Here is a 27,619-nt window from a genome sequence, read left to right as displayed (position 1 = left end):
TATCAACTTATATACTTCTAAGGAGTTACATGTATTAGTTGCCTACAGATTTTAGGAAATAATATTACTTTGGGCTCTTTACTTTGTATAAAGATAATGCACGCATGGGCACATAAGCGTAATTTTTTTTCTCTCAAAATAATATTGAACATAAGTGTAGGATTTTCCATTTGCATTTAGATTTATAAACAACCAACATTTATAAAAATGTTAAGCTAATCACCCCACTGATAAGTTAAAAATTGAGGCTTCTACCATTTTTTTTTTACATACGAATGAAAGAACTCAGCACTGAGGTACCAAACAGTCAACTGAACTCAGCACCTAAAAGGTTAATAAGGAAAATTGTTTTTAAATGAAACGAACGAACAAAGAAACCCCTTGTTTGAAAACATATTGTGATACACGAAATTATTAGAAGGCATTCGAATACGCCCAGCGAAAGTAGGAAGCAATCACAAAGCAGCTACGTCACAAATAGAAGCCAACCCCCTGCACATGACAACAAATGACAACACGCCGTCACTTCCCCTTCCCCCTCCAAACCAAGCCAGCAAAACGTCCTCGTCACACAGCTACTATACAAGGTCGAGGACGGCAGAGACAAATACAAACATGTAAACATCGGAACAGGACCGAATAGGACGGGGGTAAGTTTAAATAAGTTTTTCGCAGTATAAATAATTCCTTTAGAAAAACACATTTCCAGGTATACTCAATTAAAAAACGCGTTTTCTCTACCGGTTACAGGTAGTACACCAAACTTCCCGACTTAATGATTCCGAATAAAATTCGTACAACGAATAATTGGATAGGGGTAAGTTTTTAATCTTTACAGTTCCATTTTTAAAATGCAAACAATTTCTTTAGGCAACATACCCTCAAACAGTTTTTAATTAATAGTTACATTTTCCTGCCGGTTACAGATCGTACTCCAAACTATCCAGCTAAATGAAAACTGAACAATTCAACCAACAATCAACATAATCTTCTCCACCGGACAGTAAGAAAGGTCTAGAAAAAGAAGGAACACTATACCATCAAGACAAGTGTGCAAGAACATTAACGGAAAACTGTCGAACTTAATAATGAACCAGTGCAAGTGACAACGAATGAAATCAAAGATGTTTTTAGTTTAGAATAGTTTTTAATTTGTATATTTATAATCTTAACTAACAAACACAAACCCCCCCATCCATCCTCCCTCACCACTTATGTCCCTTACTAACACATTCTAATTTTAACTACGAAATGTTTTATGCTTTTTCAGCTAAGCTTTAAGTGAAAGAGCTGATGATGATTGCTAAGCAATCAAAATATATTATGTTTTTAATGACATAAATTTAGCCGAAGGCTAAATAATAATAAAGTATCAATCAGGTGGAACCTTTTACATAACGCTACTCTTTTGTCGGAAATCACCTAGAATAAATCGAGCTGCTTTTCTTTGCACTTTTGCCAGTTCTTGAATCAAGTAATCCTTGTGAGGGTCCCATACACTGGAACCATACTCTAGTTGGGGTCTTACCAGAGGCTTATATACCCTCTCCTTTACATCCTTACTACTGTACAACCCCTAAATACCCTCATAACCATGTGCAGAGGTCTGTACCCTATATTAACAATCATATTTATATGATTACCCCAATGAAGGTCTTTTCTTATATTAACACCTAGCTACCTACAGTGATCCCCAAAAGGAACTTTCACCCCATCGATGCAGTAATTAAAACTGAGAGGACTTTTCCTATTTGTGAAACTCACAATCTGACTTTTAACTCCGTTTATCATCATACCATTGCCCACCCACCATCCATCTCATAACACTGTTGAGGTAACTCTGCAGCCGCTCACAATCTTGTAACTTATTTATTACTCTGTACAGAATAACATCATCTGCAAACAGCCTTATCTCTGATTCCACTTCTTTATACATATCATTGATATATATAAGAAAACATAAAGGTCCAATAATACTGCCTTGAGGAATTCCCCTCTTAATTATTACAGAGTCAGATAAAGCTTCGCCTACTCTAATTCTCCGAGTTCTGTTTTCTAGAAATATAGCCACCCATTCAGTCACTCTTTTTTCTAGTCCAATAGCACTCATTTTTGCCGGTAGTCTTCCATGATCTACCCTATCAAATGCCTTAGATAGGTCAATCGCACAATTCCAGCTGCTTTTCTAGTTTTCAACTTTTGTATCTTACTCTAAATGTCATTGTTATCATAGGTGACTTTAATACTTCTTTACTATTACTCACCTCCCTTATCAGGACATTATCCTTGTAACGAAAAATCTTTACATACTGCTGACTGAATACTTCTGCCTTTTGAAGATCCTCGCATCCACATTCCCCTTGTTCATTAATGATTCCTGGAATGTCCTTCTTTATACCTGTTTCTGCCTTAAAGTACCTATACATACTCTTCCATTTTTCATTAAAATTTGTATGACCCCCAGTTATGGTTGCCATCATGTTATCCTTAGCTGACTTCTTTGTTAGATTCAATTTCCTGGTAAGTTCCTTCAATTTCTCCTTACTTCCATAACTTTTTTTTTTTTTCAACCTGTACCTCCTTCTCAGTCTTATTTACTTCTGTGTTATAATATAGTGGATCTTTACCATTCCTTACCACCTTTAAAGGTACAACCCTATTTTCACATTCCTCAACAATTGCTTTAAACCCATCCCAGAGTCTGTTTACATTTTTATTTACCATTTTCCAGCGATCATAGTTACTTTTCAAAAACTCCCTAATGCCTGTTTTATCAGCCATATGGTACTGCCTAATAGTCCTAATTTTAATACCTTCCTTTCTTTCACATTTATTTTTTAACTACGACAAAAACAGCTTCGTGATCACTAATACCATCTATTACTTCAGTTTCTCTATAGAGCTCATGTGGTTTTACAGCACCACATCCAGAATATTCTTCCCTCTAGTTGGTTCCATCACTTTCTGAATCAGCTGCCCTTCCCATATTAACTTATTTGCCATTTGTCGTTCATGCTTCCTGTCGTTTGTATTACCTTCCCAATTGACATTTGGTAAATTGAGATCACCTGCTACTATCACATTCCTTTCCATATCATTTCCAACATAGCTGATTATCTTATCATATAATTCTGAATCAGCGTCAGCGCTACCCTTTCCCGGCCAGTACACTCCAAAGACATCAAGTTGCCTATTACCTTTAGAGATGAGCCTTACACCCAGAATTTCATGTTTTTCTTCCTTAACTTTTTCGTAGCTTACAAATTCTTCTTTCACCAGAATTAATACTCCCCCTCCTACTATTCCTATCTCTACGATACACACTCCAGTTCCGTGAGAATATTTCTGCATCCATTATATCATTTCTCAGCCATGATTCAACTCCTGTTACAATATCTGGTAAGTATATACAGTAGATTCTCGATTATCCGACTTAAACGGGACCTGGTTTACGTTGGATCACCGAAAATGTCGGATAATACAGAATAACTTTGAAAATGAACTAAAACAAACAGGAAGGCTATACTGTATTACGTACTATGTTTTACGCGACTCTGTTTATTGTCTTATTAATTCAGTTGTACAGTAGATGACGTACTCTTTTCTTACTACGCCTGTAGCCAGGTACAGACGTCTTGGCTTGGGCTGCAAGAGTTTTGATGTCAGCATCTTGAAATTCAGCCCAGTCTCATCACAATTAAAAATCTGATCACCGGATAATCCTTCAGCAAGAATTATTTCTTGAAATTGTCTTTAAATTTTCAAAACCTGATCGAATTTAGCTGACAGTTTTTCTCCACAGATATTAAGCTGCCCAATGCCGTACCGTTTTTTCCACCGATCAAACCACCCAGCACTGGCAGTAAAATTAGGGTCCCTTTATTAAACTCCTTCTGGATATACACCGCCGTGTTTTGCAGAATGGGGCCAGATATTGACAAGCCCTTTTCCTGGTTTTTAGTGAACCAAAGAAATAGTGCTTCACTTACTTTTTTGTACTCAAATTTTAATTGATTTTTTCTAATTTTCAGTGCATCACTTGTAGCTCTCGTAGAGCACCACTTTTCAATTTATTCCCTCGTATGTTTCCAGTCTCCCACTGTAACATGTCCAACACCATAATCTGAAGCCATATTTTGGAGAGTTTCCCCTTTGTCCAGTCTCTTTAACCCACTCTACTTGTCTTCCGCAGAAACAATCACTTTCTTACGTTTACTCGCCATACTCACAGAGGATAGTTATGAAAACTATAACATCCGCACCCAACCAATACTACATTGAACAAACCTACTGCATGACTGCCAGTGCTTGTTCCACAGTCGCACCTTCCACACCCCGTGTCCCAGAATTGCGTCCACCTAAAGTTCAAATTAAGCCTACCCGTGTCGGATAAGCGAAGGTCGGTTGAGCGAGACTCTACTGTATCTATTAAATTACTTAATTCTATTCCTTTGTCATCACTACTTGATTTCCAGTTCCCGGTTCCCTTAACACTGCTCCCTAGGCCACCCCGTTTCCATGATTGTATCTGCCTATAACCCTTCTAAACAAATTTCCTAACTTATATGTACCACTGCGGTTTAAGTGAAGGCCATCTGAGCGCAGATCCCTGTCTCCTACCCACCCATTAGGATCTAGAAATCTCACTGCCAGTTTCCCACATACCCACTCCGTAGTTTCATTTAAATCCCCAATCATGTTCCAGTCAGTATCCCTCGTACACAGTATTCCACTGATAACAATCTCCGCTTCCTTTAACTACATCCGTGCTGCATTTACCAGATCCCACACATCCCAATCTATGTTGGTACTTATACCTGCTTGTCTTACGTTGTTAGTACCAATGTGCAACACTACCACCTTTTCCTTTCCCTCTTCCTTCTCTTCTACTTTCTTCAACATCTGCCTCAACCTAATTCCTGGATAACACTCTACTCTGGTTCCCTATCCTCCACACACTTTCCCCACGTGTCTAACGATGAAATCCCCCGTGACCAGAGCCTCAACCCTACGCACCTCATTTGATCCCCTCCCCTCGTGGTCAGCCCTATCTTCTCTCACTGCTGCAGAAGCTACTTCCTCCTCCCTTTCCTCCCTCCTATGACCCTGTTCCACCTGACTTTTCCTTTCCACTACATTACATTTCCCTTTCCTACCTTTTCCCTTCCTACTTCCACACATCTCAGCAGGAGTTCTCTGTTCCTCATCTTCCCTCGGTTTTTCTACCTGCAGTGACTCGTACTGATTTCTCACAGACACCTGTCCTGAATTCTGATCCTGAACAGAGCCCTTAGCCTGCAATCTTCTTCCCCTTAAAACATTAGACCACCTGTCTTCTACAGTTCCCCCATTTCCTTCCCATCCCTCCTTTACACCTACTCAGTTCCCCCATTTCCTTCCCATCCCTCCTTTACACCTACTGTATCCTGTACATTATTAAAGGGAGGCCTACTTTCCTTCCTGTCCTCTGAGAGAATTTTAATTATCTCCGTCAAATTCTCTAACTCCTCCGTCATACTCCTTAATGCCTGGCCATACCCACAATTCCTACACTTGCACTCCTTAGCCATTATTTACAGAGTGTATGCAGTGTGAGAGGATTTTTAGCACAGTCACAATGACAAGAACACAGTTCAGATCCTTGCTGTCTGAACAAACTTTGGAGAAACTTTTAAACATTAAAAACCTGTTCAGCGAGGCAAGTGCTTTGAGCAAAAATTTAGTTCTGAGTTTCTGAAGAGGGCTGTCAGCTCTGGGTGTGTAAAACAGCAATTAGTCATGGTGTTCAGCACATTGAAAGATGAGAAGTCATTTGTTCTTAAGGCTCAGATAGGTCTAGTATTTAGTATTTACACTGAAAAAGATATGTAGGCCTAATAGGGTTGTTAATGTATTTAATTTTATTGAATTAGTACATGTTATGCCATCAGTGATGTGTCGTAATACGTCGCATTACACGCCAAAATTCTCTTGATTTTTTACTTTTGAAAGTTGGCATGTACGGATTTCAGAATTTTGTATGAACCCTGCAATTCTTTCTTATTACCAAGTAACTGAACTATGTTCATTATTAAAGACAGATAAATACTGTATCATTATGATAATCTGAGTTAGAACAGTTGCACAAATTTGGAACTAATTACAGAGTTTGAAGGGGTTCTTGCTGTGGTATGATGTGTGTATACATGATCTTGTACATTCTGGTTTTAATCCAGATTTTGTTTGACTTTTAAGTATCTTTTGCTCACAGTGTAACATTCTGAAAACATCGCTGTTTTTTTGCAGGGGAAAAAGAAGGGTATGCTGGAGTTGCTTTATATTCCAAGGAGAAGCCGTTGAATGTCAAATATGGCATAGGAAACAAGGAATTTGATTCAGAAGGTCGTCTCATCACAGCAGAATATGAATCTTTCTATTTGGTGAATGCTTGTAAGTTAAATGCCATACTTCAATATCCTCCTTTGCACAATACCATAGTGAAATATTATTAATATTTTAACAGGGACTATGAAAAAACAAAATATACATTTACTGTGACAACAGTTTTTTTATATACATTTACTGTGACAACAGTGGGGTTTTTAGTTTTTTGTTTTTTAAGTAATACAGATGAGCAATAAACAGCCATTTATTTTAAAATTGGGAAAATACAAGTTGATTTTATAAATGGGTTAATTTGGCGAATCTGATATATAAAAGTCACCACTATTCCTACTCAGTCCTCCAATGACAAAGGCTGCACTTGCTTGAAAATTGTATTCTGAACTAGCTCACATACCCATCATTGATGAGTTCAAAAGGATCAAAGGTATAGCTACTTCACCTTGTACTACTGGATAACACTCAAACATAGCTCAATCAAAATGACCCCAACATTTCCTGGTAGATAACAGTATTTTTGGTGTCCTCTGAGGAAGAAATAACAAAGTGCAAATCTGCTGCTGACCTGGGAGCAGGTAACAACACAGAGGAGAAGCAGCTTCAGTGCATGTCAGTGCCTGCAACCTGAAGCATCTGCCCTTGAGATGCGTTGGTAGTCATGGCAAAGTAGATGCTTATTCGAAACTGAAAAGTGAGCTGGACTGATCACTGGCAGACAGTTTGGGAGGGAAATAGATCTGCATGTGTTTTCTTGTGTATGTCTTTGATCACATGGTTAGTTGCTGGCAGTTGAATGCATCTACTGTCATGGAAAATGGTACAGACACCCGAGTTAATACGGAAGTCGAGTCATAAGTCATGGCAACTTTTTTTTTTTTCTCATGAACAGGAGACAACTCGGAAAATCCAAGATACACATTTGGAAACGTATGGAATGTACTTGCGTATAATGCCACTAGATGGTGTATGTAAACAACAGTGTGGGTCTAAGCATGCCCCCAAGTTCAGTGTGTGAGGGAGAGCATCACAGAATGGAAGTCAACAAGCAGGAGCAACGATCGTATATTAAAATACCAGTTCTCCGCGGCAGAAATGCACGCCAATGCCATGCAGAGCTGCGGGAAGCATTAGGTGTGCGACTATGGTCTTAATCCGCAACGTCAAGAATCCATTATGGTTTGCTAACGAAGAGGACATTGTAACAGCACTTCGGGGAGAGGTGTCACATGTTACCGATACACATGCACCGACTGATATTCAGCACCTGTCCCACCAGTGGCAACGCACAGTGGAAACCTTGGGTGATTATTTCGAAGGTCTGTAACCAGTGGAGACCTGTTCTTTGTATGTAGTCCTGTGCATTTGCTGTCTATACCATAATAAAACAATGTTTACCAATAGACTGTGTTCTGTCACTTTCCCACGAGATTCTCTTGAAGTCAGAATTCGTTTTAAGGCACTGTTCATAAATACATGCCCTGTATTTCCAAGTGCATATCTTAAGATTTTCCATGTTGTCTCCTGTTCGCGAGAAAAAAAAATAGTTGCCATGACTTATGACTCGACCCAACTATGTTAATAAAAAGTCTATCCTTTGTCCCACATAGAAACAAGCTCCACCTATATTTAGCTAAAAGTATTAAAGTCATCTAGAGATCCCAAAATGAACAATGAGCACAACACTTAAAATATAAAATGAAATTACAATAGGTCTCATAGTGAGATCTAAAATTATTTGATGGTGTTGCATTGTGTTAAAAACATGTTTCATTAATGTTTACTGTTAAAATTTTCTTGAGTAATTGTCCATGGTTCATGGTATGGGTTACTGTAGTCATGTCCTAGTTCGTGAACCATGGGCAACGGTTGAGTGGCCTAGTAAGTGGTCCTGAGAGTCTGCATCATAGTTGCTATGGAATGGGAGTAGGCATCTCGGACATATTCTGAGTCATGGCCCTCCTTGTGCTCAGGCGGCTAGGACTATACAATTCACCGGTGGTCCATAACCCGTTAGTGGAGAGATCCTCACTTGGACAATGTGCAAGTAGTGTAACATCCTGCTTCATGAATTTACCGAGCTCAGAACATTTTAAGCAAGCCTCAGACCTATGGCAGTAACGGAGTCCCACTCCCATTTGACAGGCGAGGGACTTCTTGGAAACAACTTGGCAAACGAAATGGAATTCGATAGGTGGCGATCAAGGGGCTTATGAAAGAAAGAAAGTAGAACTGGCTGGGTCAGCAAAGAGGATCATCTGGATGTGCTAGGAGTATTATTATTATTATTATTATTATTATTATTATTATTATTATTATTATTATTATTATTATTATTAGCGTATGATGTGTACATGACAATCAAAATATACAAATATACAAGTTGGTGAGCGCATCAGAACTTCACTTTTATATTTTAATGTCCAAATTTTTTATCCATGTAATCACTTCTGGTGTTACTTCAAAAAATTCCTCCACAGAGCCAGGAAATGCACGTAGGGGGCACTCTTGAACTATGTGCTTGATAGACTGCACTTGAGCACCACAGTCACAGCAGGGAGAATCTACCCATCCCCACAGATGTAAGGCTGCGCTAGTCCTACCGACACAACATCGGATCCTGTTCAGGGTTGACCAAACAGCACGGGGCAGACTAAAGCCAGCCAGTTTCATCCTGGGGTCGGAGATATCACATAAGCCACTGGGTGATGACATCCTCCACTCTTCTCTCCAGGCATTCCTGGGATTGAACCGAAGACATGAGAGGTCCAAAGATGTCTTCCACGCTGGTTTTCTTGATTTCAGCCTAGTTGTAGTATGCCTCTTTATATCCTGGTGTATAGGAAGGGCCTCATTCTTCACTATTCTGCACCACAAGCCAGTAAGTGCTTGTTGTCTCCTTATATGAGGGGGAGAGATGTTGCAAAGGACAGGTAACCATTGCACTGGAGTTGAGTACAGCGTGCTGGATACAATACGCATAGCCTGGCGAAGTTGGATATCAATTAAATTGCAGTGAGAGCTATTTAACCATATTCCGGCACAATACTCAGCTGTAGAATACACCATGGCCAAGACAGTAGTTCGCAAAGTATTGGCATCAGCTCCCCACGAAGTTCCAGCTAACTTGCTCAGCAGGTTATTCCGAGTCTTAAGTTTGGCGGCTGTTTTTTCTATGTGACTTTGGTATGTCAGTGATCTATCTAATGTTACACCTAGGTATTTTGGTGTACTATTGTATTTCAAAAGTTGATTCCTGAACCATATCCTAAGTTGATAAGTAGCCTCTAAGTCGTTGAGATGGAACGCGGCTACTTCCGTCTTCGAAGGACTTGGCTGAAGTCTCAACTTCCTAAAGTATTCATCCATCACCCGTAGATCTTCAGACAGTATATCCTCAGCCTCCTTGAAAGTAGATCTCTGTACTGTTAGGTTTATATCGTCGGCATAAATGAATTTCCGAGCTGTAGTTTCTGGGATATCATGGATGTACAAATTGAACAGTATAGGGGCTAGGACTGAACCCTGCGGTAAGCCGTTATTCAATTTGTGAAATCTACTCCTGGAATTTTCAGAGAATACCTGGAATAATCGATTACTCAATACATTATCAATGAGAGTAATCACCTTAAGACAAGGTACAATCTTGATGAGCTTCAGGAGGAGACCCTCTCTCCAGACAGTATCATAGGCCGCTGACAGATCAAGAAGTAAGTGATATTTGGGTGAGGGGAGATAATGAGGAAGAGATAAGGAGATTATAAAGTGTACTTGACGGGTGTTAGAAGGGGAAGGGCAGAGTATGGGGTAGGGCTGTTCATCAGGAATACCATTGCACACAACATAATTTCTGTTAGGCACGTAAATGAGCGAATGATGTGGGTAGATTTGGCAGTTGGAGGAATTAGGATGAGAATTGTCTCAGTTTATTCACCATGTGAGGGTTCTGACGAGGATGAAGTTGACAAGTTTTATGAAGCATTGAGTGACATCGTGGTCAGGGTCAACAACAAGGATAGGATAGTGCTAATGGGCAATGTCAATGCTAGAGTTGGAAATAGAACTGAAGGATACGAAAGGGTGATTGGTAAATGTGGGGAAGATATGGAAGCTAATAGGAATGGGAAGCGTTTGCTGGCCTTCTGTGCTAGTATTGGTTTAGCAGTTACAAATACATTCTTCAAGCATAAGGCTATTCACAGCTACACATGGGCAGCTACGGGTACCAGATCCATAATAGACTATATCTTAAACAACTTTGAATTCAGGAAATCTGTTAGGAATGTATGAGTTTTCCGGAGATTTTTCGATGATACAGACCACTATCTGATCTGTAGTGAACTAAATAGCTCTAGGCCTAGGATAGAGAAAGTGAAATCTGTCTGCAAAGGGATAAGGGTAGAAAATCTCCAGGACGAGGAAATTAGACAAAAGTACTTGGAAATGATTAGTGAGAAGTTTCGAACAGTAGACAGTAAGCAGGTTCAAGATATAGAAAGAGAATGGGTGGCATACAGGGATGCTGTAGTAGACACAGCAAGGGAATGCCGAGGAACAACCGTATGTAAAGATGGAAAAAGGCAAACATCTTGGTGGAATGATGAAGTGAGAGCAGCTTCTAAATGTAAAAAGAAGGCCTATCAGAAATGGCTCCAAACAAGGGCCGAGGGAGACTGGGAATTGTATGTAGATGAAACAGAGCGCAACAAAATGTTTTTGAATCCAAAAAGAAGTCCAGGAAGATTTTGGTAATAACCTGGAAAGGCTAGGTCAAGCAGCAGGGAAACCTTTCTGGGCAGTAATAATCTTAAGAAGGGAGGGATAAAGGAAACTAACAGTGTTTTGAGTAGTTCAGGTGAACTCGTAATAGATCCCAGGGAATCACTGGAGAGGTGGGGGGAATATTTTGAACATAATTTCAACGTAAAAGGAAATCTTCCTGGTGGTGTTGTGAATAGCCAAGCTCATTGGGAGGAGGAAAATGATGTTGGTGAAATAATGCTTGAGGAAGTGGAAAGGATGGTAAATAAACTCCATTATCATAAAGCAGCAGGAATAGATGAAATTAGACCTGAAATGGTGAAGTACAGTGGTGGGAAGGCAGGGATGAAATGGCTTCTTAGAGTAGTAAGATTAGCATGGAGTGTTGGTAAGGTACCTTTAGATTGGACAAAAGCAGTAATTGCATCTATCTATAAGCAAGGGAACATCATGGATTGCAACAACTATCGATGTATCTCATTGATTATACCAGGCAAAGTATTCACTGGCATCTTGGAAGAGAGAGTGCGATCAGTCGTTGAGAGGAAGTTTGATGAAAACCAGTGTGGTTTCAGACCTCAGAGGGGCTGTCAGGATCAGATTTTCAGTATGCGCCAGGTAACTGAAATATGCTATGAGAGGAATAGACCGCTGTCTTTACGTTTCGTAGATCTAGAGAAAGCATACTACAGGATACCGAGGGAAAAGATGTGTGCCATACTGGGGAACTATGGGATTAAAGGTATATTATTAAAAATCAATCAAAGGCATTTATGTTGACAATTGGACTTCGTTGAGAATTGATGGTAGAATGAGTTCTTGGTTCAGGGTACTTACAGGGGTTAGACAAGGCTGTAATCTTTCACCTTTGCTGTTCATAGTTTTCATGGATCATCTGCTGAAAGGTATAAAATGTCAGGGAGGGATTCAGTTAGGTGGAAATGTAGTAAGCAGCCTGGCCTATGCTGACAACTTGGTCTTAATGGCAGATGGTTCCGAAAGCCTGCAGTCTAATATCTTGGAACTTGAAAATAGGTACAATGAGTATGGTATGAAAATTAGCTTTTCGAAGACTAAATTGATGTCAGTAGGTAAGAAATTCAACAGAATTGAATGTCAGATTGGTGATACAAAGCTAGAACAGGTAGATCATTCAAGTATTTAGGTTGTGTGTTCTCCCAGGATGTTAATATAGTAAGTGAGATTGAATCAAGGTGTAGTAAAGCTAATGCGTGTGCTCACATTTGCGATCAGCAGTATTCTGTAAGAAGGAAGTCGGCTCCCAGATGAAACTATCTTTACATCGGTCTGTTTTCAGACCAACTTTGCTTTACGGGAGTGAAAGCTGTGTGGACTCAGAATATCTTATTCATAAGTTAGAAGTAACAAACATGAAAGTAGCAAGAATGATTGCTGGTACAAACAAGTGGGAACAATGGCAGGAGGGTACTCGGAATGAGATAAAGGCTAATTTAGGAATGAACTCGTTGGATGAAGCTGTACACATAAAGCGGCTTCTGTGGTGGGGTCATGTGAGGCGAGTGGAGGAGTATAGGTTACCTATGAGAATAATGGACTCTGTTATTGAGGGTAAGAGAAGTAGTGTGAGACCAGAACGACGATGTTTAGACTCAGTTTCTAATGATTTAAAGATAAGAGGTATAGAACTAAATGAGGCCACAGCATTAGTTGCTAGTAGGGGATTGTGGCGACATCTAATAGATTCACAGAGGCTTGCAGACTGAATGCTGAAAGGCATAACAGTCTATAATGATTATGTATGTATGTATGTATGTATGTATGTATGTATGTATGTATGTATGTATGTATGTATGTATTGCCCCGTTTTACCGGGTAGCTCAACCACTGAGCGAGAGTCCCAGGGAGCGGAACGTTCGCTAAACGGCAACGCAAAAGTTTTGAGGACAGGGATAATGTAAGGACTGACAACAAATAAAAAACACTAAAAATGGGTTTTAACATTTATTAAAAAATTAGTAGCACTTTCCAAAAACCATCTGTTATTTTAAAATCTTGGAATAAAATAATTAATTCTTCCCTGCTGGAATTCATCCGAAATTCATCACCAAATTACAGTCTGCAAAGATATGAAACTGAATTTTACTAAATCGCATTAGAAAATTAATTATCTCCTTATTTGAGAAAATCCTATCTCAATATATCAAAAACCTGATTTTTAAATCATTAATTGAATTGACAATATTTTTGCTATTTACTCATTAATCTACAAAACTTTCACCTCACAGCAAAAATCAAATAATCATTTCTTTTGATTAAATATTATTCTGATAAGTTATTTATACTTTAAATTAATTAAAGCGGCTGTGAGCTTGCATCCGGGAGATAGTAGGTTCGAATCCCACTATCGGCAGCCCTGAAGATGGTTTTCCGTGGTTTCCCATTTTCACACCAGGCAAATGCTGGGGCTGTACCTTAATTAAGGCCATGGCCGCTTCCTTCCAACTCCTAGGCCTTTCCTATCCCATCGTCGCCATAAGACCTATCTGTGTCGGTGCGACGTAAAGCCCCTAGCAAAAAAAAAATTTTTTTTTTAATTAATTAAATTAGTTTGAAATCCTTCATCCAACATATTATATTTTTAATCTTGTATAAATCGACTCAATGTTGTGCACAACTCACAATAAAATGCTTAAAATTTACGATGTATTAGGTTACTCTTTTTACACTTTGTGAGCTTAGTTCATTGACATGATCCTTGCTTACACATTTTCCTCGAAGCACAAGATCCTAATCTATCTTATTTCACCATAAAATCGCTTAAAGATTTATAACCATGTCAAATAGGCTCACCGCAAAACATCAAAAAATCGAAGAAATTTACGCGTATTGCGTACACATATCATGGCGAAATATCACCATGAAAAATCATATTTACAAAATATCATCCATTCATCCACCTCACATTGAAGCTTAGGTCAACGGCAATATTATCAAATAAATTTAACGAAACCTAGCCCTTGATTTTTATTTTTGTAATTATTTGAAATTTGAGAAAATTTCCCGATGACGGTGTCATATAAGGACTACCATTACGATCATTTGACTTGTGATGGTATCAGGATTATCACTTTTCAATGAAATAGAATTCACAACGATGTTCCAGGAGAATTTTACAATAGAAATCATCACTAAGAATTCCTTAAATTTGCCTACAGTCTCAGATAAATAAGCATTCGCGTATGCGGTCTATGAGTCACGACTTCAATATTATTATTCTCCTATTCTCTCAAAACATCGACCAATATTGCTTCCCAAGAAGAAGTTATGTTCAGAGACATACTCTCTTCCGTAATCGACTCATGTAACGGACACACAAATAAAATCCTATCATAAAATCCATTTACAAGTCTCAAAATCCAAAATATCAGCAAATGTAAAATGTGAACCTTCAAGTCACGATCATATTCCAGGCCTACATCTACTTCAAATAGAGCACATATTAATCACTCGTAAGCACAGTAATAATTATACTCATGACCCTTACATATTCTTTTAGACCGTAACAACGTCAATATTATTATTATTATTATTATTATTATTATGCGCGCGGTCGCGTCATCGTAGGCTATAGCTTAATGAAATCATAGGTGACTCTATCCTATCTCGAATCTATGATAAACCACAAATATCATCAAGGGAAAATCCTAAATTTACAGAACACATCGATATTCTGTCCCAAATAATTCCAAAATTATTTGAAAATTATTTAATAATCCTATCTCGAATCTATGATAAACCACAAATATTATCAAGGGAAAATCCTAAATTTACAGAACACATCGATATTCTGTCCCAAATAATTCCAAAATTATTTGAAAATTATTTAATAAATTAATAATTATTAACGCATGGGTCAAATAATTTTATCACTCTCCTATGTTAATTCTGGGACAGTGAGAACATGTCACGAAGCACGCACTCAAGTAAGACAAAATACAGGTCCCAAATACACTCTCTCACACATCAAATTCTACCAACACCAATGAAAGAAGAATGAAATTTCTAACTACAAAGACTAGTAGAAATTATCGCCAATATCTAAACAAGGACTACGTCTACAATATTATTACAACAGATGAACAGAAAAAATAGTTTGAAGTCTTATCTGTAATGGACATGGCTTCTGGACTTGGCTGATGATCAGTTAAAATGGATCAGGTTTCATCTCGAGTAATACTCTCCCCTTGGCTGAATGATGCCTCACATTTTAGTTATTCATGGCTGCAGCAGATGAAGACTTGGAACAGTTATAGATTCCTTCGTAACGTTGAGGTTCCATCCTTCGAAATAATTCAGGACTGCTTGCGATCTTCCGTCTTCTGGTAAAATGCTGAAACTAATAAATTTGTTTTAGTAATAATTCCAAACACACACGCTCGATTCTTTATGATGGCACAGTTCTACGTACTTTAATGTTCCTCAGATTATTAATGAAATCTGAACTGCGACGTTTCAAACAAATATTACAATTTAAAATTTCCTCAGAAGCAGAAATATTGCCATCCATCGTCAAATTGACGCCTATAATTTCCAACGTCGTGTAGGTCGTCTCCCAGTAGTACAGGCAATTTTATTTTACGAAGACAAGTTCTTGCAAGAAGCAATTAGCCAGGTAAAACAGCTAAAGTCAGCGAAGCGAAGAAAAGTAAGGAATAAAAAGAGCAAATTTCCCCAGATACACGGGCATTTATTTCTTCAAGACGTAGGTGTGTCTGTTAGTTGAATCCCATTGGTTGAAATCTTGCGATCGAGCTAACCTTCCAATCCAATTGATGAAATATCATGACGTATCAATTCTCAAAATATTGATCGCCCTTGGCCTGGTAAACCTGTAGTCACGTGTCACACAGCTGGGGTCTAGAACAAGACACAAAAAACCCAAGACTGCTGCCGGCTCGTCGGAAAAAACCTGTTCTGCCGCTGGCGAGCGGAGACAGTGCAGAGTTGAAATCTCCTTCCTGAATGATAAATTAATGCATTGTTCCACCCCGATAATAAAATATTCCCATACAGCCTAATTACCAATTTTCAAGGGTACATAATCTCCCTTGGTTGAAAATGATTTGATGGGCAGATTAAATCATTTACTGTCTTGAAATATAATTAAAATGTTCCTTGAAAATTCTGAGGTACGGTTATGTGTCACACTCTTTCAAATTTACTTTAGACGACGTTCCAGCTCGTAGCCTGCTGTTGTCCAGTTCCAACGCAGCACAAAGTAAGCATAGTTGATCCATTACGGAGCATTGTAATTCCTGACATTCTTTGCACATTTTTTCCGTCATATTGACCTGCGTTGAAGCATGAAGGTAGCTCGGATCCTCATTTTTGTTCTATGACGTTTCTTCTTCAAAAATAACGTTTACTCGATTTAGAGCAGATTGTTTGGGACAATAATAACTCTTAAGATTTGAGCCGTTATGGACACCTTCATATGATTGATCGAGACTTTGTATGCGGTATGCGTTGTTTCCATAGACTTTAATAATCTTGTATGGCCCAACAAATAACGGTGCGAACTTGGCGTAAAATTTACTTCTTGTTTCTGAAGAAGCTGGTTTCTTTAGTAATACAAGCTGATGTGATTTCAATGGGCGACGAAATTTCTTGTTTCTAACTCGCCTCTGTCGTCTTTCAGCTTGTTCCCGTAAAGATTTTGTTGCTTTTTCAATATTCTCTTCCAGAGTAGGTTTTACACTTCCTGGGCATTGAATGATGTTATCCCAAGGTCGGCAAGGTTGTCTATCAAAGTGAAGAACGACTGGGATCTGAGATGTAGCTTCTTGCACGGTGTTATTTAAGCACTCCATCATAATCGGCAACACATCTACCCATAACCAATGTGTATTTCCACAGAAAATGCGACAAAATTTTGACAGTTCCTGCATCACTCTCTCAGCTGGATTACTTGATGGATGGCGGACAGAATTTAATATATGCTTAATGCCCAATTACTCCATAGCTTGACGAAATTCAGTGGAGGTAAATTGTGACCCATGATCTGTCAATATGGCTCTTGGCTTGCCCATATGAGGTATCAGATTGCGGATTATCCGACGGGTTACAGATTTAGAATTCGCCGTTTGGATAGGATATAAGGCAATATATTTAGAAAATACATCGATAGTGACTATTACATGTCGGTTTCCCCTCCTAGAGATCGGGACTGGTCCAAATAGGTCCATTGCGAATAACTGTCTAGGCCCTGTAGGTATTATTGAAATAGGGCTGTGTCGAAGCAAGTGTGAGCTTGGTTTTACACGTTGACAAATGTCGCAGGTGCGAACTACATTACGAACAATGGATCGAAGTTTCTCCCAGGTGAACTTCTCCTGAATAGTGGCAACCGTCTTATCAATACCACCATGACCAGTTATTCTGTGCGTATGCCAGAATTGGGGTTCTTGCAATCTTGGAGGTACCACAACTCTCAATTTAGATTTGGCAGAATTTATGAATTTAAATAATATTCCATCCAGATATTGGTAATGTGTAGCTTTCCTCTTGCACCTCCTATAACTAGGTTCTCCAGGCTTGACTTTCTTCTCCAAGAAGTCTATGATATTCCTTAAATCTCTGTTTCTCTTCTGGGCTTGCCAGATATATCCAAAGTTTTCTTAAAATTTCATGGTCCTTTGGAACTAATTCAATCTGATGGATCTCCACAGTATCGGCATTCGGGTTACGACTCAAACAGTCAGCTAACAAATTGCTTTTCCCAGTGCAATGCTCCAGTTTAATGTCAAATTGCTGGACAAACATCGTCCACCTGAATATTCGCTCGGATGCCATGGTCGTTTTCATCGTGAAAGTTAAAGCCTTATGGTCAGTCCTGATAATAATTTGGAATCCATATATGATCTTTTGCCAGTATTTGAGGGCATATACTATAGACAACATTTCCAGTTCAGTAACCGTGTAGTGCTTTTCGTGATTACGTAATTTTCTGCTGACGAAAGCAAGGTAGATTTTCTTTTCAGGGTCTTCCTTATTTTCTTGGAATAGTACTGCTCCAATTCCAATACCTGACGCGTCTGTTTGCAATATGAATGGTTTCTCAAAGTCTGGATATCCCAACTTAACATTGTGTAGCAACATTTCCTTGGTCTTAGCGAATGCAGTCTCACATTCATCATTCCACTTCCATCTGTTCCCCTTTTTTAGCAAATCCTGTAAAGGTGCGACAGTTTGCGTAAAATTTGGACAGTGGCTAGCGAAAAAGTTTGCCATCCCTAGAAATTGCCTCACATGCTTCACTCTTATGGGCCTCGGAAATTTACGTATGGCTTCAATTTTGATCGGATTAGGTCTGATTCCATCACCATCTATTATATGTCCTAAGAATAAAATCTCAGTCTGACAAAATTTCGACTTGGCTAATTTTATATGAAATCCCTAGAGAGATTCTCCAGCAATTTCTCCAGCTTAAATAAGTGATCTTCGAAGGTTTCGCTGGCCAGAAGTAAATCGTCTATGTACTTTGTCGTGAAGCTCTTTACTTCCTCCGTAAGACATCTATCTAATGCTCGAATAAGAGCGCTTTGCATTGTTCCACCCCGATAATAAAATATTCCTCCCATACAGCCTAACTACCAATTTTCAAGGGTACAGTATGTATGTATGTATGTATGTATGTATGTATGTATGTAATTGTCCTGAAAATTCTGAAAGGTTGCTCTATTGGAAGTTGTCAAATGGTTGAGTAGGCACTGTTAGACTAAACAAGAAGGATACGTCACCAGGTATTTCTGCCTGGAAGCTAAAAGTAGGCAGTCTGTGGTATGGTCTTCAAAGAACACTTTGTCTCAAGTGGAGAGATAACAAAGACGTTCGCTTCATTTCAACTAAACATGAAGCCGCAGATATCAGGGGTACTGGAAAATTGAAAAGGAGGCCTGGCCAGCAACCAAGGGAAGAATTAAAAAACCAAAATTGTGCATTGAATACCAGAATGGTATGAATAGTGTTGACTTGCAGGGCCAAGTAACAGGATTATTCCATGTTATGAGACAAACAGTTAAGGCGTATAGAAAAATATACTTTTATATACATGACATTTGTTTGTTTAACGCGTTTGTTGTTCATGCATCTCTTCTTAATATAAAGAAGAAACCCTGATGACAAGAACACTGCAGATCTTTTCATTCGCTTTACGTGCGAGAGTCGATTAATCAAGAGCAAAATACTCCTTCCATCGTTTTCTTATCTTGCCTGGTTGAGTTATTATCTCTCTCTTTCTCTTTTCCCTTTCACTTGCATTGTATAGACTTTCTTTTCTCTTCCTTCTCACAAATCCATATAGCATCCTTTTCTAACTTGCGTTTAAATCCTCTCAGCTTTTCTCATGCACTATTTTCTAGGACCTCGTTTCTTTTCCTGTATTTTCTTCTACTTCCGTCTTATCCAGATTACATTATTGCCATGCTTTTTTTTTCTTATTTTTCACTGCTCCCTTTATGCTCTCATTCCACCCTAGGGTCTCCTTACATTTTAATCTTTCAGCTATTCTGTCACAAGCACTCTGCACAGCTTACAAATGCTTTCTTGAACATGTCCCATTCTACTTCCACACTCTCCACCTCAGTTCTAGGTATGTGTAGTTTCAATTCATTTTGAAAGTTTTCTTTTACTTCCATATCTTTTAATTTCCATACCCATTCACATCTTATAATCTTACTACTATTCTTCTTCCTGTACCACACATTGCCCACTCTTAACCCATTTCTCACACAAAAATTCACCAACTTCTCTCCCTCTTCATTCCTTTTTCAATATCCAAAAAGTCCAATTACTATTCCATTCTTTTTCTTTCGCATCTCACCATTGCATTAAAGTCTCGCAGTTCGAACCCCACTGTCAGCAGCCCTGAGAATGGTTTCCCGTGTTTCCCATTTTAACACCATGCAAATGCTGGAGCTGTATCTTAATTAAGGCCAAGGTCGCTTCCTTCCCACTCCTGGTCCTTTCCTGTCCATCATCACCATAAGACCTATCTGTGTTGGTGCAACGTAAAATAAATTGTGTAAAAAGGAAAATTAATAATAATTATAATAATTAAGAACGTCAACAAGAGGAACCCACATAAGAATTGATTAAGATATTTGCTTAACGTCTTCCATTTTTGAGGGAATTTGCTACTTGTAATTACAGTGAAACCTCGTTAGTACATTTCTGCAGGGGACGAAACTTGTTAAGCGGGAAAACATACTATCGAATATCCCGTTAAAAGCTATCCAACAGGGAGATAGTATCACTTTACACATTAGTACATTTTACGTTGTATGTGTGTAGTGTTTCAGGAGATAAAGGAGAGCACTGAAAAGTGTGAAAAGGTCGAGAGAACAAATATCAATAATTCTCTACTGGAGCCTGCTAAAGTAACAAGAGACTATTAAAAGATATGCAAAACATGGAAGAACAGATATGACATTCTTTTGCCCTTGGGCTCATAGAAGTAGCTATAGTACCTACATATTATAGCAGATCACTTTCTTCCTAAAACAATTGTATAATGTATTATTAGTTGAAGCCTTAGGTTTCTGACTAGTGGGTAATTAAACACTGTTTTCTGGTCACTTTGTTCGAGCATGAATTTCTCGCAAGGTTATACTCGCCATATGCGATTAAGCGGCTTCGGCTGCCATCTTGAACATGAACCTTCGGCAGTACTCGGCATTGGTTCGGACAGACTCACCGATGAACTGTCAGACTAGCAGTTTGTATTTTTGTGTGAATGGTACACTGCTTTACCATTACCTACATCTTTACATAACACTTTTTAATGGGATAGCCCTACAGTATATGGAAGCCTTATTACTTAATGGCACCCACAAATGATTCAACAACAATAAAGGTGTTTTAATTTAATCCACCTATTTAATACTTTTATTTCCACTTATAGTGGTTACATAAATAGACTCAAAGTTAAATGGGACATGTTTCGCCCTCAATTAAGGGCATCTTCAGCCTAAAAACAATCAAGAGTACAACTAATATTAAAAGTGGAAGCTAAAAGTTCAGCCAGTTATTAAAATTCGGGACATAAAAATGTGAAAAATGATACAATATATAAAGATGCTAATGGAAACACTGTCAATGATTAAACTAAAATCTTGTCAGAGACTAAAACTTCTTTCATTAAAATTCCAATTAAAACAGTTCATTTAAAATGTTAGTGGAAAACCAAAGTGGTAATAATATAAAGCCAACAACATGAGGATGTGAATATAAGCATAAACATGATTGTCATAAATATAATATGTCCAAGGCCGCTGATGAAATTCGTCAGCATGAAGTGAGACAGAAGCATCGGTTGAAGAATTGTAAGTGGCCCTTAGCACTGTAGGTAATACTATTGGCTGAAACCTTGCCAGGAACTGTCAGTAGATACTGAAATAATGTTTTCTGTAAGAGAAGGAAAAGATGAAATAAGTTGAACGTAAGGAGAAAATTCGGATTACATAAATTGAAACAGATGAGGACTTACATGTTAGTTGAAAGTTGTTATTTGTTATCTACTGTTGTGTTGGTTGCTGCCCTTCTGTTGGCTCTGAGTCTGGTGTTGCAACTGTGCTGCAGAGGCGGCAGTGAACTCGGAGGGGAAGGAATAGGGGAGTGTGGAAGGGAGAAGAGGATGGGTGGAGTCAATTGTGACGAGGCTGACAAAGGGGCGGAGTCAACCATATTGCTGGAAGTAGGCTTAATATCTGTAGGTATGGGAGGAGTATTAGAGTATGAAGAATTAAATATATTAGGGATCCTAAATTTATTCGAACTAACTGACTTTAATAATTTTGGCATTAATTCATGTAACATACTTTTACTGTCCGTGGTTTCATTAAGATTTTGTTGCGTATTGTACATCTGATCTAAATAGATATATAAACTTTCTAATTCGTTCAACATTCTCCCTTTTTCTATGTTTCTAATTATCACTAGGTCTTTCTCTATGAATTCAAATCTGTGACCAGTCTCCCTCATATGCAAACTCTTCGCTGAGTATTTCCTATGTTTTTCCGCGTTAATGTGTTCCATGTATCTTGTCATAAAACTTCTCCCAGTCTCTCCAACATATGAAAAATTACACCGAGTACATTTGAGTCTGTATACTCCTGATCCCAAATAACGATTTTTATCATAATTAACTTTTTTATGATTAAAGAATATGGACTGATTAGTATTAGTAGTTCTGAAAGCTATATTAAAATTATGTTTCTTGAATACGTTAGTAATCTGGTGTATAGCTGGATTATTAAAAGTGAATGTAGCATACTCAGATTTTTTAGTTTTTTCTGGTATCAGATTTGTGGATAACTTGTTCTTAATTTTATTGATTAATTTGTTGATCATTTCTATTTTGAAACCATTTTGTTTAGCGAGGTACCTAATATAATTTAATTCTTTCTTCAAATTTTTGGGAGATAGAGGAATTCTAAGTGCTCTATAAATCAGACTGTCAAAAGATGCTTGTTTATGTGAATTCGGGTGCAAGGAAAAATTGTTTATAGTTGTGGATGATTGTATCGGTTTTCTAAATATTTGGAAATCAAAAGTGTTAACCTTACGCGTGACTGTTACATCTAGAAAATTCAATGAGTTATCGACTTCGTCCTCTTTCGTGAATTTCAAATTAGGTTCGATTTCATTTAACTTATTTAAGATTTCTTGACTATGAGTGACGTCTTTGTTTATGATTACAAACGTATCATCTGCATATCTCAACCATAAATCAATTCCTTTAATTTTTGCTATTATTTCATTGTGTTCGATTGAATCCATAAATATGTCGGCAAGGATGCCCGATATTGGGTCACCCATTGCTAATCCATTCTTTTTATATATATTATTGTTAAATGAGAAGTAATTATTGTCTAACACGAAATTTAACAATCTAGTGAATTCTTCTACTTCCATTTTACTAAGATTACTGTGTTTAAAAATATTATTATGAATGATATTAACAGTTTTATCTGTCAGAATATTCGGGAACATATTCATTACGTCATACGAACACATCATCTGGTTTGGACGCACGCCAAATTTAAGCAAAATGTCACATAATTCAATGGAATTTCTTAATGGTTATTTATTATTAAAAGTGTAATATCTTTTCAAAAAATTATGAATGTATTTGGAGACCTTATACGTGGGAGAATTTTGGCAATTGGTAATCGGACGAATCGGAATATCTTTTTTATGTATTTTGGGCAAAGCTCTAGTTTCTGGGAGCCTAGGATTCATATTGATAAGTTTTAATTGTTCTTGTTCGGTAAGAGAAATGTGGATCTTTTAAGTAAGGCCTTTAAGTTGCGTTGAATTTTAGCTAACGGATCTTTAGTCACTAATGTGTATTTGTTATTATCAAAAGAAATCTTCAGTTTTCTTGATATATGTATCTTTATCCATCAAAACGATCGCACCCCCCTTGTCAGCCTTGGTTACTATAATGTTAATGGTAATTCTAAATTCCCATGGAGGAAATTAGATATTTTTCCACCAATAGAGCATATCAAAAATCAGATCAAAAATTAGATGTTGGCTTTTCAGGCGTTTGCTCTATTAACCAGCATTTCGTCTTAGGTCTGACACTAGACTCGTCAGATAGAGCAAACGCCTGAAAAGCCAACATCTAATTTTTGATCTGATTTTTCATATGCTCTATTGGGGGAAAAATATCTAATTCCCTCCATGGGAATTTAGAATTACCATTTGGAATTGCTAGGCGGGCATTAATTCCATTGTGGAGTTTTATCTCCCGTATGCAGTTATCAGACTGTGCCACATAAGAGGCTTCTGATAAGTTCACCTGCATACACCCCAGCATCAGTGGGTAGGGTCTGACACATCCCACTCTGACGAGTCTAGTGTCAGACCTAAGACGAAATGCTGGTTAATAGAGCAAACGCCTGAAAAGCCAACATCTAATTTTTGATCTGATTACTATAATGTTATCTTCAATTTTCGATTTCATTCTGTATTGTGAACCTGCTTACTCTCTACTGTTCGGAACTTCTCAGTGATCATATCGAAGTACTTTTGTCTAAGTTTCTCGTTCTGGAGATATTCTACTGTTTTCTGTTTAGCAGACAGATATCACTTTCTCTATCCTAAGCCTAGAGATAGTTCACTAGAGATTAGATAGTAGTCTTTGTCGTCGCAAAATCCCCGGAAAACTTGTACATTCGTAACAGATTTCCTGAATTCGAAGTCGTTTAAGATATAGTCTATTATGGATCTGGTACCCCTAGCCTCCCATGCGTAGCGGTGAATAGCCTTATGCTTGAAGAATGCATTTGTAACTGCTAAACCAATACTAGCACAGAAGGCCAGCAAACGCTTCCCATTCCTATTAGCTTCCGTATCTTCCCCACATTTACCAATCACCCTTTCGTATCCTTCAGTTCTCTTTCCAACTCTCGCATTGAAATCACCCAGTAGCACTACCCTAACCTTGTTGACCCTGACCACGATGTCGCTGAATGCTTCACAAAACTTGTCAACTTCATTCTCATCTGCACTCTCACATGGTGAATACATTGAGACAATTCTTGTCCTAATTCCTCCAACTGCCAAATCTACCCACATTATTCACTCATTTACGTGCCTAACAGAAATTATGTTGCGTGCAATAGTATTCCTGATCAACATCCCTACCCCATACTCTGCCCTTCGCTTTCTAGCACCCGTCAAGTACACTTTATAATCTCCTATCTCTTCCTCGTATCTCCCCTTACCCGAATATCACTTACTCCTAGCACATCCAGATGCATCCTCTTAGCTGGCTCAGCCAGTTCTACTTTCTTCCTTCCATAAGCCCAATTAATATTGATAGCTCGCCATCGAAATCCATTTTGTTCGCCAAGTTGTTTCCAAGGAGTCCTTCGCCTGTCAAATGGGAGTGGGGCTCCGTTACTCCCATAGGTCCGAGGCCTGCTTAAAATGTTCAGAACCGAGCTCGATAGCTGAAGTAGCTTAAGTGCGGTCAGTATCCAGTATTCGGGAGATAGTAGGTTCGAACCCCACTGTCGGCAGCCCTGAAAATGGTTTTCCGTGGTTTCCCATTTTCACACCAGGCAAATGCTGGGGCTGTACCTTAATTAAGGCCACGGCCGCTTCCTTCCCACTCCTAGCCCTTTCCCGTCCCATCGTCGCCATAAGACCTATCTGTGTCGGTGCGACGTAAAGCAACTAGCAAAAAAAAAAAAAAAAAAAAAATGTTCAGAGCTTGGTAAATTCATGAAGCAGGATGCTACCCTACTTGCACATAGTTCAAGTGAGGATCTCTCCACTAACGGGTTATGGACCACCGGTGGATTGTATAGTCCTAGCCGCCTGAGCACAAGGAGTGCCATGACTCAGAATATGTCCGAGATGCCCACTCTCGTTCCATAGCAACTGGTATCCCGACTTTAAGGATCACTTACTAGGCCACTCAACTGTTGCCCATGGTTCATGTAATAGAACTTGACTACAATAACCCACACCATGAACCATCTATATTAATTTCAAGTAGAAAATAAAGTGTACTGCAGTTTGCATAATATTTTTGTTCCCATTTTTGTCTTCACGTTCCCTCAAATATCAATATTTTGTACAAGAATTATACCTGCGACAACTCGAACTCACTTCTACGTGGTTTGCCGACAAGTACGGTGACCACTAGGCCACCACTCTGACCGTGATGTAACTCCAAGTATATGTGCACTGCATTGGAATTAGGGATTCAACGATTTTTTGGAAATTATTAGGTTGCGGACCTGACATGTTTAAGAAAAATTTATTCAGCCTTTAATGTTCTACCACCTCCACTTTGTCCGAAGCGGATCCTGTGTCATGACATTTGAACTAGTTTTTTCTTTTTCCTCTCGAAAACATAAGAGCATTGACCTAAACCCTTATGCACAAGTTACTGTTGATCGTCCCCCCTCACGGGTACATTGAAGCTCGTTGAAATCGGTTGACCGCAGGGTCTGGCCTCTCGTTACTTATTAAGCTTGAGACACTTCTCATGTAATTGTAGGCAACTATGTTCATGAGTGCAAGACAAGAGTGTGTAGAGTTCTGCAAAGAATTTCTGCTGCCATTGCAGCATTAGCAAGGCATTACATTATTTTCCCCACAGTGAAAGAATGCCCGAAAATCATTCAAGACATATCAGTTATCACGTTTTCCCGGCTATATCAAATGTGATATAACAGTCTGTTCTTTCATTATTTTAAGCACACTCACATACTTTCAAATTAAAACTATAACAGCATTTGTATCGCATTCATGATAACAACACTTTTGTTGCGTCTTTCCTTTTATTTATTTTTTAATTAACTTATTTGTGAAACCAAAACAGCGAGAAGCCGAATTACAGAGTTCCGCAAAGGAAAAATATATTTACAGTGGAGTGGCACAAAGCAAGCATTAAAAAATAAGTGGAAGAACAATGAGGAAAAAACATCTAATGATAAAAATAGAGGGAAAAATTAAAAGCTAACAAAATAACAATAGAGACACAACAATGAAGAATAAAACATAAAGGCAAAAGAAACGACGAGGAAAATTGAAGACTGAACGTAAAACGAAGAGAAGAACTTATATCTAGGCACAGTAAGATAAATACAGATATAACACATAAGTAATGGTATAGTACAGTAAAAAATAAATAAATAAATAAATCTTACATTATGTACAAAAGAGAAGACAGCAACAAGAGAAGAAAAAAAAGAATACGAAAAAATGAACTAGGTTAAGTTAAGGAAGAATCGATTAAAGGAGGCACAGGAAGAAGAACCGTCCAAGTTCCTGTCAGAACATAAAAGATTTAAGGAGGGTTGGTATGCAGATAAATAAACATCTTTGAATGAGAGAGAAGCAGGAATACGGAATATGAAGGGGTTTACATGTTTACGTCTTAGCGTATGTTTACGTCTTAGCGGTCTCTGCTAATCATAACCTATAATAATGTCAACCATGTGTGACAAAATACTGTTTCAACACACCACTAGGAGCGCTTTGTGTAAGGAAACAAAAGATGGATGCTCACTGCCAAACGTGTTCAGAAATCTCACAGAAATGTCTTAATTTGTCTTTAACAGTTGTTTCGTAACAAATGTTGGAAATATGTTCGTGAAAGAGGGTACTTTTAACCAAAGTGTTAAATAACTAACAATTGTTAGTTAACATTTGTTAAGTAAAATTTAACACAGACTTGAAGAAACCAGGCCTCGCTGAGTTACGTGCAGTCAGTGTGAGTGTCGCTGTGGATGTCGACAGCCTGAAGTTGAGGAGGCAGACTGTAGACTGTTCTGTCCGTGGAACTGCGTATTCGTTCTGTGTGTCTATCGCCGTGAGTTGAGTCTCTGCGGCCAGCTGCTGTGAGGGAGCGTTGTGTCTTTGGTGGAGCGTGGGAGATATCGGCATGGGACATTGAATGAAATTCTACTGAAGT

At 38.4% G+C, this 27,619-nt stretch overlaps 1 protein-coding gene across 7 annotated transcripts in view; it reads left to right on the top strand.

Moving 5' to 3' along the window:
* The window catches only part of Rrp1 (Recombination repair protein 1), a 279,367-nt gene that overhangs the window by 229,400 nt on the left and 22,348 nt on the right, over positions 1 to 27,619 (top strand). For all 7 annotated transcript variants that reach the window (XM_068230234.1, XM_067156745.2, XM_067156754.2 and 4 more), the window contains one exon: positions 6,286 to 6,429. In XM_068230234.1, coding sequence (XP_068086335.1) covers positions 6,286 to 6,429 — 144 coding nt within the window. The remainder of the gene's footprint in view (positions 1 to 6,285; positions 6,430 to 27,619) is intronic.

This window comes from Anabrus simplex, chromosome 1, assembly GCF_040414725.1.
Source record: "Anabrus simplex isolate iqAnaSimp1 chromosome 1, ASM4041472v1, whole genome shotgun sequence".
Taxonomy (NCBI): domain Eukaryota; kingdom Metazoa; phylum Arthropoda; class Insecta; order Orthoptera; family Tettigoniidae; genus Anabrus; species Anabrus simplex.
This window is presented reverse-complemented; position numbering and strand designations above follow the sequence as displayed.